Raw genomic sequence first — 13,242 nt, forward strand, 5'->3', positions numbered from 1 at the left:
TTCGGAGTCACATTGCAGGTGCGCAGCCCGCAGGTGATCGACTACAATAAGCTCTTTTTCTGATGTATCAGCTCGGATCTTCAAAAAATAAGAAATGGGCACTTTTCTCCTTCGAAAACAGAGAAAAAAGCTCTAGACAGACAAGAGCTGATGGTTCCACATCGCATTTGTCGCATTTTTTCCCCCTATTGTGTGCTCTTTCATTTCATTCGCCTCCTCTTGCAAACGACAACTGCCTATTTGATGAGATAAACAATAAACCCAGGACCAGAGAGAGAGAGAGAGAGAGAGAGAGAGAGAGAGAGAGAGACGACGAGCGCGCAGGACGCAGAGGGAGCTGCCCATCATCGCATCACGGAGGGAGAAACTCTGTCGCCTATCTTCCTGATGACTTAATTAATTGAACAAAGTAACTAATCATGCAAATTGTTCCTCAGCAGGAGAGACACAAAGCAAAGACAAAGAAGAGCGTGAAGGAGCCCAATCAAGCAGGTGATGGACGTGCGGAAGGGACAGGTACGGAAGTGGGAAATTTATCACACTGTTTGATGTGAAGTCCTTGCTGAATTGTGAGTCTGAGCTAATCTGTAAGGAAGACAGGAGGTGTGAGATGGAGAAACTGCAGAATCTAATAGTTAATACCCTACGTTATGACCTGCTGGCGAGGCGCCGGCTGCCATGGGCATCGTAAAACTACAGACACTTCTTTCGTCTCTGCTAGACTGAAAATGTCCAAGGACTAATGAAGGCCGGGCAGGAACAGCCTGATTCTCATATTCCTCACAAACTCTCAGGAAGCTCTTCAAGCTGGGTGCAATATGCCAACAAAAAACAGAGGAGGGTTGTTTCTTTTCCATCATGCAATACTTTCTTTACAAGAAGTCTTGACATAAAAACAGTCAATATCAACATCACTTTGAAACTCATATTGATTTTGCTGAAAGTAAAAATTTCTAGAACTGAATGAACACGAAGACGAGACGGAATGCAATTCGGCTGCTCCTTTCTGGGGTCGCGACAGTGAATGATGTGGTCCACATGTTTGATTTCGTTGCTGGATGTCCTTCCTGAAGAAACCCGAGTGCATTTGAAGCATAAGTCTCGAGCATGTATCTCTAGTCCACCCTGATGCAAACATAAGGAGTAATTAAGGTAACAGGTAAGACAAGTGCAGGAAAGCATCACACAGCAGGACATCTGAACCTCACTTCTACTTTAAACTAACCAGCATGACTCTGGAAATTATTCCTATTACCTTTCGATCCCAGCAGCCGTCATCTTCTAAGGATGACTGACATAAAAATATTGTGCTACATAGCACAAAAATACATTTATTTGACGTGTCTTGTCCGATGTGCTGTTGAAGAAGTGGTAATCACTAAGAGATAGAGATGGATTTTATGCCCCAGTGCTAAAAATGATTGAGCAGAAGGGTGTGGGGGTGGGGGGGTGTTCAACGAGCAGAGGGTGAATAGTTCCTCCTGGCAGTTTTCACCCGGACTACATAAAAATATGTTCTCACCGAGAACATTACTGTGCCCCAACAGACTTAGATTTTAACAAAGGTCTGATGCCTCAATTCAGAATCAGACCTCACATTAACTTCGATTAGCTCTCAGACGCACGCTTGCTTTATTCTTACTGTTCTGTGCCTGTGGAGCCGTCAGTGAGGTCGGAAGGTGCAAGAATCCCTGCCAACAGAAACAACCATTTACCTTTTTCCGTCTCCAAACACTGGAGACATTTTAAACTCTGGCAGAAAAACAACTTGTTTACTGACCCCACTCAACAACAGAGGAGTCGCAGCAGGCTGACATGCAGGACGAGTGTCTTCCCATTACATGAAAACAAACTGACGGGGAGGCCAGCAATTTATCCACACATCAAATGCGTTGCTCAATCGACCTTCAAAGATCAAACATCAGACATTTATATTCAGAAGAGCTGTGAATCAAAGTCCAGGGTGAGGTGAAGTGGTTTTCTATGTTTTCCCGGATGAATTAAAAAATGAAATACATCACAGATATTGTATACCTTCACATACAGTTAAAAGACAATGTGAATCATTTAACTGAGCTGACAGTAACGTCACATTCTCTCTTTGATTTGTTGGAACCAAGGTTGTTCTTATGTCCTTGGCTGAACAGCTTGTAGGATTCTCTCAATCAGTGAGCAGAGCTACTCCATAGGAATATTTATGACTTTTGGAAGTTTATTTGCCGAGATAAACAGTTTGAGATGTATTTTTCAGCTTCCAAATGGCTCCCCTAACTTTGACATGACCTTCCATTGGTGTGGAAGGTTCTGTTTGCCTGCAAGAAGCTAATATTTATGACTTCTCTGTTTCATCGCTTCTGAGAACCACTGGATAAGAAATGAACACACTTTTGTTAGATTGCACTTCAAAATGATAAATAGCAGATTACTAGAAAACAGACTAATTTTATTTGCTGATTATGTCCGTAATTTATCACTGATTAAAATTGCAAAACAGGAAAATGCTTATTCACTTTGAGTTTTTTAAAGCCTTATGTACAGATCAATTGCCTTCAGAGTTTATCATCACATTTGCATATCTGAGAGTGAAGTGCAGATTTACCCCATCTGCAGTCTTGTGGTCCATCATTTAAAACACAGTAACCTGAACTTTTGGTATTTTTTTATTTTAGTGAATCATATACAACTACAGACACCAAAGCATAAATCCAAAATTATGACTGACTACAATGAATAAAACGGATTTGGAATGAGCAACACTAATAGTCTCCAGGGTCACAAAATCATTGTTTATTTCATTCTGATTGAGCTCTTCTGATTGAGCTCATCTTCCACAAGGATTCGGGAGAATCACTGCTGCTAAATGAATGAAAAGCGAAGCACTTATGTTCTGCCTAATTTTTTTTTTTTTTTTAATATACCTTAAAAAAATTATTTGTGGTTATTTCACCATCTTACAATTACCTGTGAAACTGATACTTTCTGAATATTTTGAAATTGAGGGGCTCCAAACCACAAATTACATGTGGTATCAGTTAGTTTTATGCTTATCTAAACTATGCTATACACAAAGATTATCATAGAAAATAAGATGTTTGCTTCTTGGTTTAACAGTGTTGAGTGCAATAATATTGTGTGACTCTCACTGAAATCTAGATTCATGATAGTTTTAGAATGTGTGACAGTTTCAGAATGTTTGATATTGGGTATATGATATATCCTCCCATACTAATTCCATGAACATATACAGTATAAGAGTGCAACAGTTCAGTGAACATTACGTATAGAGCATCCTTCTGCACACACCCGAGTGCGACTTTCAGCGTCTTGCCCTGTGTCGGGGCTTCTGTCTGCGGCAGCGGGACCAAAGTCCAATGGGATCAGCTCATAATCTGCGGCCCCTTCAGGCACAGGCAGCACAGATAAAGGCATTGCGCTGGTTCAAGATCATATCCCTCAGTGTGACCTGTAAACCCACTGAGCTGTCTCACACGAGTCAACAAAGATGCACTTCAAAAAGCACACGATCCACGCTGTCGGACGGATGAACACGGCGCGGCGAGGGAGCTCAGCTGTGGGGAGCCAGGCGTAAAATCAAACACCCGGCAGTTCATCTCAAACACACCAACATTTAGTGTTTCTGCTGAGAAACACAGAGAGAAGTCAATAGTTATCAGGTTATCAACTTTGACTTTCCAAACTTCAAAAAACAGTGTCTTTTTTTAAAAACTCTTTAGCTTTACAGATTGATCAGAAATATGTTTCTGACACCATGATGATTTGAAATTCCGACTTGGACATTTATATTTTATTGTAACCAAGATTTAAAGAGAATTATTGATTGAGAGATATTTGACAGGCATATTCTCGGCCTACATGCATAAAATCACGATGTAATTCTGCACTCGCTTTTCAAAATCCATGTTATACATCCGCACAAAGGTGCATGTGAGTGCATGTGAGAGACAAGGGCTGTAGGAAGAGAGGAAGTGAGATGTTACAAGCGCTCTAATTATTTCAGCAGGCTTGCCATGACACTTGACAGACATTAATTTCCCCACTTGTCAGGCTGGTACATGCAGGCTGCAGCCATATCTGTCGACTGTGCACATTACATCCAATATTAAAACATGCCATTCAAAGGCTAATGCTCTAAATATGCCACATCTACATAATAGGAACAAATAAGCAAAGAAAGAAAAAAAAAATGCATTTGCAATATGCCCTCTCCTGAAAGCTTATTACACATGGGGATGTGGATAATAAGGTGCCATTTACTTGTGAGTGTTGGTGTTTTCTCTGCATGTCGCCACTCGTACATGTGCAGATGTCAAAGGCTGCGCGCGTCACTGAATGCTTTCTTTATGTCACTCTGATTGGCGCCTCTCCTGGCAACAGTCCAACCTGCCTTTGCTCCACTAAATATGGGCGATACTGCCGGAGGGGGAGCAACATCGTGTGACAACAATGTCACATTATTTCATCACCGATAGGATTCTCATTAGGCCCGTTCTGACAGATTAAATCACATTTTCAGGACAGATTGGAGCATGATGCTGCTGTTTGTCCATAAAAAAAAAATAAAATGTGGAGGCTGGTGAATCATTAAACTCTTGCTACTGCATCTAAAGTAGCAGCTAAAGTATGTGGAACAGATTACATTCCGTAATTGCTTGTGATTTATTCAAAGGAAGCAGAGCACCAGTCTCGAACGGTTCCACCAAGGATTGTGTTGCCGGGATTTGTATTCCTTACCATCGACGTGCAAACTGAAATTCTGGGCAAAACGGAGCTAAGCTGCAAAAAAAAAAAAAAAAAAAAAAAAAAAAAGGAATCTTCTTTGGAAGGAAGAAGAAGGAGGAAAAAAAACATTCACTCACACAGCTGCCCTTGACACATGGTTTGAGATACATGGAGGACATCTGACAGAAGACGCAACAGCCTGCCCCGCTCCATCTCCCTGTTTCCACCACAAACAGTGCAGTATGCACACAAAGCCACGAAGTAACAGCTGCCCCACAGAGGGACACATTTGTTTGTCATGCAGCGCAGCCTTCAATCATGACGGAAAACACAAGTGAAACAATAAGATCTTAGGTTAGCAAAACCCAAACAAATAAAAAACAAACAAAAAAAAATGCGGCATAGAAAAAAAAAAGTCTACGGTTAAGTTACTTCGATTTATCCAAAGATTTATGCTGCGTTAAGATGTAATCACACTATACTGTGTTGAACATACATGAATGACTAAAACACACAGATATACAGAAAAATAAATATCTTTGGTTCAGAGGACTGAACCCACATTTGATCTCCAAAGATTCCTCGGCTGCAAGAGCTTAAATATTTATAGACTTTAACTCAAGTACTCATGCTTGAAGACTCGTGCCCAGATTTACCAAAAAAAAAAAAAAAAAAAAAAAAAAGGAGCCGAGAGGTTTTCTCTTCCTAATTAAATACTCTCCTGGGCACAGAGTTCACTTTTCAATACAAACCAAACAAAAACAAAGTTTCCTCGGGGCAACGCTGAACAAAGATCGTTCTTGCAGATCTTTAGTTGCTAATTGTTTGATCAATACCCAGTCTTCATTTAAAAAGCTTTTATTTGCAGGTGAAAGTGGTGGAGCAGAGGCTTCACTTTCTCCGTAACCTGGAGTGGCCTGGCTTTACTCATGCTCTGCTGATTAATTGGCGAGCCATAAAAGCCTTTCTGACCTACAGCTGTACTGCGTCTCCAGCTGTACAGTGAAGAACAATAAAGACCTGCAGCAGGTGGTGAGGGAGGCTGAGCACATCATAAACACACCACTTCCTCCACTCCGAGAGATTTACACTGACTGACTTCAAAAGGCCAGCTGTTTGTTTTTAACGGACCCCGCCAATACTGGCCATCACCTGTTAATGTAAAACCTTAAATACCCTCACTTGTATCAAGAAGCACATTAAAAAGTAGGCATTGTTTGAAATCCCAGAAGATCCATCAACTTAAAACTCCCAGTTATACATCAATCTCACAGCCACCTTTGCTGAGTCAGCAGTATGTGCTGCTCATTCATCAGTGACAGCAGACCTTCAGTACGTTCTGATCATCTCTCCTTCCCACCGGCGCCTGACAGAACTCAGCCTTCAACTCGATGAATTTACAGGTCTATTTTTTGCAGAAATATCTCATCAAGCTGCAGGAAACGCAAAGGCTGCATCCTCTGATGCTGAAGCACCAGCGGTTTGTGTTTTTAAGTAAACCCTGAGATTTCTCCATCTGTCATCCACAAAAGATTAAGTCTGAATATAATGAGATAGAAAAATTGTCTTGTAGTTCATAGCCGCTGGCAGTCCCTGACAGTCTCTCTGGCCTAATGGCTGGCAGATAAAGTTCAGAACAGCCCTCTTAAACAAGCTCTTCACCAATTTCAGCCTAGAGTCAGAGGCAGAGTAACCGTCTCACTCTTTACTTATAGTGCCTGAATCTCTGCCTTACCAATTCTGAGCTCAGCATCCAAATTTGGGTTTCCTCCCACATTGTCTCCATTCAGGCTGTAAATCCACTAAAGGTGTGCAGCTACATCTATTGCCAAAGGACAATATGCGTTTCCATTTTCTTTGTTGGAAACAAAAACACCAAGTTATCTTCTCAAAACTGAGCACACAGAGTACAAACCAGCACTTGAAAACCTTTATTGATGTCTAGGAGGCTAAGAGGGAAATTAAGGTGTTGCCTGACTGTGTGCACTCTGTGGAATATTGTGCCAACAACAAGTGCCAATGGGTAATTGGCAAACCTCTTACTTGTTTGGACATTTTTCCAATTTCTCAAGTGAGGCAGTGGCGCTTTAGTCCGTTCAGTGTATCGTAACACTGCTGTGAATATCTGTGCACATAGATCTCACAGGTTTGCTGGTCAACAACATCATCCAGACTGCAGCACATTTTATTACTTCTAATTCACTCTGATGGTTACTTTTAGGATCGCATTGTCATTATATCGACAATAATATAATATAAAACAAGAAATATTGTATATATGGTTTACCTCACACATTCGCTGTTCAAATCTATACAAACATTCAGAGAATTATGGAAACATTTATGGCTGGAACGGCATGACTATCGATTCTTTTCCCATTTCATAATTGCTTCTGAGGTTGAGATGCGACATACATTCAGAAGCAGAATCAGGACTAATATTTTCCTCCCTCACCACATGGATACAGTAATTAGAAGGGGATCAAGCTGTGTACTAACTACAGAAATCGTCTATGAATATGCAAATCACCAGCTAGGAAGTTTCGCCGCCGCAGTTTGCATTGATAGCTCCGAGGTAATAAATTATACGTGTGTGTCAGTGAACTGAACCCAACTGTTCATTATAAATAGCTTCCTCATAGCCTTGATAAGTCAACACACTTCATGATAATGTATGCCAACTTCAGCAGAATGAATGAGCAGAGCAGGTGCGAGGATGGCTTCCCAAACTAATGACTTGATGAATAAAAGCAGCAAAACAAACAAAAACACTGTGAGGCTGAGAGGAGAAATAATGCAATCTGAGACAAACGCTGTCGCCTCCTGCAAAAATCACAGGAAAAGCTCATCTCATGCAAATTACAACTATTTAAACAGGCCTGCGAGCGTTTACAGAAATCTGATTGCAGTTCAGCATGCATATTCCCCCGCTTAGTAAATTGCAACTTGTATTTAAAGCAAAGCGCGAGAGCGACATGAGCGCGGGGAAAACGTCCTCGCGCGCGAGGAAGCCTCGGCGATGCCGTGCAAACTCACATCGACGGTTGCGACGCTTCCGTTTGTACATGGTCATTATGTAGCGGTCCAGCTTTGCGCTCGTTTCAGGTGTCAGAGGGACGGACGGCGTGAGGGCTCGAGCGCGCGCGCCGCGGTACTTTAGCACTAGGATAAATGAGACCGTCAGACGGAGAACAGGAGGCGCCGCCGGAGCGAGGACCGTACCAAGCTCCGGGGAGGCGGAGGGGGGGAGCAGCGCGGCTCGCGCCCGCAAACACCACCGGCGTTACCGCTCACAAAGAAAACTACCACACAGTCGGACATGGGGAGGCAAAACGTGTTTAAACGAGTTCAGATTGACTGTAATCATAATAATTATCATTGTTTTTTAATAAAGCAGGTGATCTCAGTTACCCCCCTCCCCCAGATAATTGCTCCCTTATCATAACCATCTGAATTTAGATTAGAATAAGAGTTATATTTGTCTTTACTGTATTTGCAGGACAAGTTTCCAGTCTGAGTACTTGTTTTCACTTATTTTAATTCAGTGGTCACACACATACTCATTTGATCTAGAAAAATGACTTAAAAATAAATTGACAGCACAATAACCTAGGCGATTTAAAAAAAAAAAGGATAAAGATTGCAGTTCAAAATGTTCTATGGTTGTTGCAATTAAAGGAATAACTCTTCTCTTACTTGCAACAGACTTTATATGTGTGGTTTTAATAGAGCAAATGATACGTTTCCCTTTTACTTGCTTGTTTTTATGATGGATTCTTTTCAAAAGTTAATTTAAACTTATAGTGTGCCTGCCTCATTCTGTTTGTACATAAGTGCATAAATAATGGCAACTCCAAATGTTCATCTTCATCTAAGTGCAAATATATTCTGAGAAAGTCTGCTCAAACTCTTTTATCTTTATACCAAACATGAATGATTGGACAATTTTAGAGTATAAAGAATAAGTGCTTTTTTGACATTAGCTGCTTCAAAATGTTTTCTTATGCAAAATACATACATAGTTTCTTTATTGGTCTATCTAATGTACAGTTTCTGACAATGGTAGAACCATTTGATTATAATACAATCACACACACTCCAAGTCGCTACATGCAATTCACAATCAGCAGTTATCTGAAAATACATGGGTTTTTTTTGTTTGTTTGCTTGTTTGTTTGTTTGTTTGTTTGTTTGCATGTGGGAGGAAAGTGGAGCACCTGGAGGAAACCTCAGCATGCACAGAGAAAATGAACTGTATAGAAAAAACTCACTTAGAACTTTGTTGCATCCAAAAATGTCTTGACATCAACTCCGCTTTATGTGGCAAATCTGCCCAAAGATTTAAAATCCAGTCTGCCACAGTGTTTCTCTTCAGGCTAATGTTGACAGCATGCAATCTCCACAAATTCATCCTCACAGCGTGGCTTTGATACGAAAGCTATTTTGGTAGCAACCATTTTCTTCTGTATCGCTGACTATTGGCAATGTTGTGTTATGTTCACAACTAAAACATTACCGTAAACCCCAGAGAATTAATCCAAAACAGCTTTTACTTTTACTGAAAAATATGTTTATTTTTATGCCATACAGGATGTAGGATCTTCCCCCAGGTTATATGTTTGACAATACTATCTGGATAAATGACAAACAATTTTGCACTATTTAAAATCAGTAAAACAATTTTGCCCAAAACACAGTTCCACAGGCTGCCTGGGGGTCCAATCAGACACTTTTTGGATGTAACATTGTGACTTTGTTGATACTACTACATTTTCAGTAAAAATAACTGCGTGTCCTCTCAGGAGTGACTTTCTTCAGGTCCTAAACCAGATGAAACCTCAGCGGGTGTAACCGACACTGATAAGATAATGGTACTTTGTGCAAATTTAGCCTAAAGTGTGAGTATAGCTCCAAGCTTACTAGGCAAGAGAAAGGAAGTATTTAAGTACTAGCTGTTATAAAGTCATCAAAGTAAAAGAGCTCTTACCTATTCTTTATATATTTTCTCTGAAGTATGTTATTACCCTTAAAACAATTAATACATGAAAAATACAACAATGAAATATAATTTAAGCATAAAGTTAAACAAATGTGATGTAACATTAATAGCTACATTATATTATTGTCAAATACATATTTCCTGCTAAAACAAATATAAATAATTCAACAAACATCAATGGGTGTTCAGAGGCCTCCATGCAGTTCTGTCATCTATAAAGTTAATAATTAATGAGAACCTTAAGGGGTCAGCTTATGTGAAAAACACTGAGTAGTATGTAAACATTTCAGGCTTTGATAGTAACTATAAAACATGCTAGAAATATTTCGTAGGAATTGCGTGTCTGGATATTTCACTTTTCTTTCTTTTTTTTTTTCTTTTTTTTTTTACATTACATCATTTTCATTTCAATTACTTCATATATTAAGGGTTAACCAGAACTAACCATGAATATTCAAACAGAGATGCTTATAAGAGATGTTTGCCTATATTTACATTAGTTAAAAAAAAAAAAAAAAAAACTGATCAGTTTAAGTCCAATTTAAGCGGGTGTGAATCAGGGAGCACGGCCCTACCACAAACACAGTTATCCAAACAAAGTGACTGCAGAGCAATCATTGATATTTTATGGTGAGAAAAGGTGAGATATAGTTTGACATTGATCTGCACATCGCTAGCACACCCAACACTGACAAACAGTACTGCAGAGAACAAAAATTACACATGGTATCAAATACAGACTGTTGAGGTGAGTTGATGAAAAGAACAGGTGACAAGAGTCAGGCAGAGAAGACTTGCTCTTTTTACAAACGAAACTACAAGTTGTTCATCAATGGTTTGCAAAATGTGAATCAAATGGGAACATTTTCAGATTCAGTGTGGGCTTCATTGCACTAATAGAATGTGAACATTAGGTTATAACTTTGACTTTATTTTTTTTATCATTTTATAACGTTGAGCTGAGATAAATACAAAATCAAGGGTCTGCATTAGTGGACAGCAGAGCAGCATCCAGCCGTGGCTTTTATTCTTGAACCAGTCCATGGATTCAAACCAGTGACCTTCCAGACCTGATTCATTTCATCTCGTATGGATGCGCCATATTTTTATTGTCTGAAAAGCAAAACTAACCAATGAGGATTCTGTATTTTCTTTCGTTTGGCTTAATCACCCTTAACTTTATGCAGTTTTCTGCTTTGAGTGATTTATTCTTCTTCCATTCAGGTCACACTTCCTATATAACGTTGAAGGAGAATCTGACTTACGAATCAAGTGTTCTCCTCTCAGTTGAGGAGAGATTATTCTCTGCATCGACACAGTGTTTCCAGTCATCAGCCAGCTTCTCTCTGCTGCAGCGTTCAGTCTTCATGTATTTTTATATGTGCAAACAGTGACACCGGCGGAGGAATCACATCGCACCCTCTCTCTGGCTTTTCTTCAGAAAAGGTGCATCTCATCTTACTTGCTAAGGCAACTGTGTTGCTAAGGAGACAAGGATGAGGAATCATGACAGATGTTTATTTTGTGCTATTCATTTCACTATATTGCATTATTGCTGTGTGGGCTGTGGGAAGGAAAAAAAAAAACTGTATTTATTTTGTTTTTCTTGTTTTGGCCTGAGACGAAATGATCATTGGAAATAAACAACTCTGAAGCCGAACTCATGAAAGTAGCAGGAATTCAATCAATATGGCTTCTGTGAAAGTGCTGCTGCTCCAGCATACCCCAGAATGACAAATGGTCTTCTTTATGTCTGTGCTTTGAAACTTCGAAAAGATGGAATTCTTCACAGTGGATTTTATGAAAGGGGTAGAATCAGTTGGATCAATACAAAAGATACAAAAACCGGTTTGTGCGTTGGGCTGCAGTTCACAATTTTAACAATGTTATAACACACTGAGACTTTACTCTTTCTACAAAACAGTATTATTTCAAAAGATAAAAGATAAAAATCTGGTTAAACACATTGCATTCACCAGCAGAGAACACTGAAGAGAAGCTGTGTTTTATTTGACAGTGTGGGGGGACCTCTGCTGTCCAGTGTAGTTCAATGCAACACAAGCCAACAACAGCGTTCCTCAAAGCAGTTAGTTTTCCTCTCCTTTTGCATAAAATGTTCACATTTTTCCTCTCTAATATACTATTTTTCTTTCAAGGTCCTGGTTGTGTATAGTCTTTTTGAAATGAAGGACCTCTTAAAACTACCAAAGACTACATTTCTGAGCAAGGACAGATTTCTCAATGAATGCATATTTTAGTTTTAATTCTCTTTCTCTTATATAATGTACTTTATTGATTTGATTTTCCTTCCTGAATCAGGCCTTGTGGGGAATGACACAGGCTTTTCTGGCAGCGAGGTGGCGTTTTCAGGCTGCTGTGAAAATTAAAAAAAGCACATTTTGCTACTGAAGAAAGCGATAAGTATCTGCAAATTGAACTGTGAGTCACTGAAATTCAAATAAATGCATTCAGTTACTTGATTAAGGATTTCTCACATGCACAGTGGAGCAAAACTCTATTGGTTACCAAGCATCAAAGAATGTGACTGTGTGATTGTATCTCTGGATACCTCTTCATACATAGAAACTATTAAGTTAAGAAGGAACAGATTACAAGTACATGTTTCATTTGTTTGCGTTTCACTTTGGTAACATGCTACTCCTTATGCAAAGCATGTTTTCACTTAGTTTAAGCCATCTAACTCTTATCTAAATCGCTTCTCGTTGCCCGTGTGTTGAGCTTGCACACTTTAATTGGAGAGAAGCCAGATAAACCCTCTGCACAGACACCACCTGTGTGTGCTAGCGCAACAAGAAAACAGTGCTTACTTTGGCTTTAGTTCCAATGATATGACTTGAATCTTCATTGCTTGTGTTTGAGGGAGAATACAAATCGTCCACACCTTCCCCAATGCACACTGTGCTGCCAGACATCAACAGCTGCCAAATCAATCCATTTGATTTAATGTTATGAGTGTACGATGAGCAGAATTCTCAACAACTGAAATTGGAAGTGGCGAACTCCCAAGGAAGAGCACAAATACCCTCTGTTTTTGAGGAGTTTGTGAAGCCTCAGCACATCATTACCCTTTTAAAGATGCAAGGAGCTCTGCAGATTCTCTTCTGTTAACAAATGACCCTCATTTACAGCTGAAATGGAGGCAAGCAGAAGATGCCCAGGAGGCAGATTTTCTACATGATAGACATAAATCTGCTCAAGCCATCACATCCCATTGGCCTTTGACTTAGATCCTCGCTCAGCTCATTAGACAGTCATTGCTTTTGGCACTGAGCGATTGCAATAGAATCTTGTGTTTCAACGCGGTCTGATGGTGAAGGACGTCTCCTCACTTTGATAATATGTTTATGAAGCTTGAAACATCATATCACATATTTCATATCAGACCTTACGGAAGCGTCCCATCTTGCCTTCAACATCCCTCCACTTCCAGATGTAACTGTGAGCCCATCATGGTAAAAGAAAACTGCACACTCTAGTGGAGA

At 39.8% G+C, this 13,242-nt stretch overlaps 1 protein-coding gene across 2 annotated transcripts in view; it reads right to left on the reverse strand.

Annotated features, from left to right (window-relative positions):
• Positions 1-7,916, reverse strand: part of LOC115394077 (RNA-binding Raly-like protein) — a 33,200-nt gene extending 25,284 nt beyond the window's left edge. For both annotated transcript variants that reach the window (XM_030099231.1, XM_030099230.1), the window contains exon 1: positions 7,777-7,916. In XM_030099231.1, coding sequence (XP_029955091.1) covers positions 7,777-7,813 — 37 coding nt within the window. In that variant the 5' untranslated portion in view covers positions 7,814-7,916. The remainder of the gene's footprint in view (positions 1-7,776) is intronic.
• Positions 7,917-13,242: the final 5,326 nt, after the last annotated feature.

Source organism: Salarias fasciatus, chromosome 9 (genome assembly GCF_902148845.1).
Source record: "Salarias fasciatus chromosome 9, fSalaFa1.1, whole genome shotgun sequence".
In the NCBI taxonomy this organism is placed as follows: domain Eukaryota; kingdom Metazoa; phylum Chordata; class Actinopteri; order Blenniiformes; family Blenniidae; genus Salarias; species Salarias fasciatus.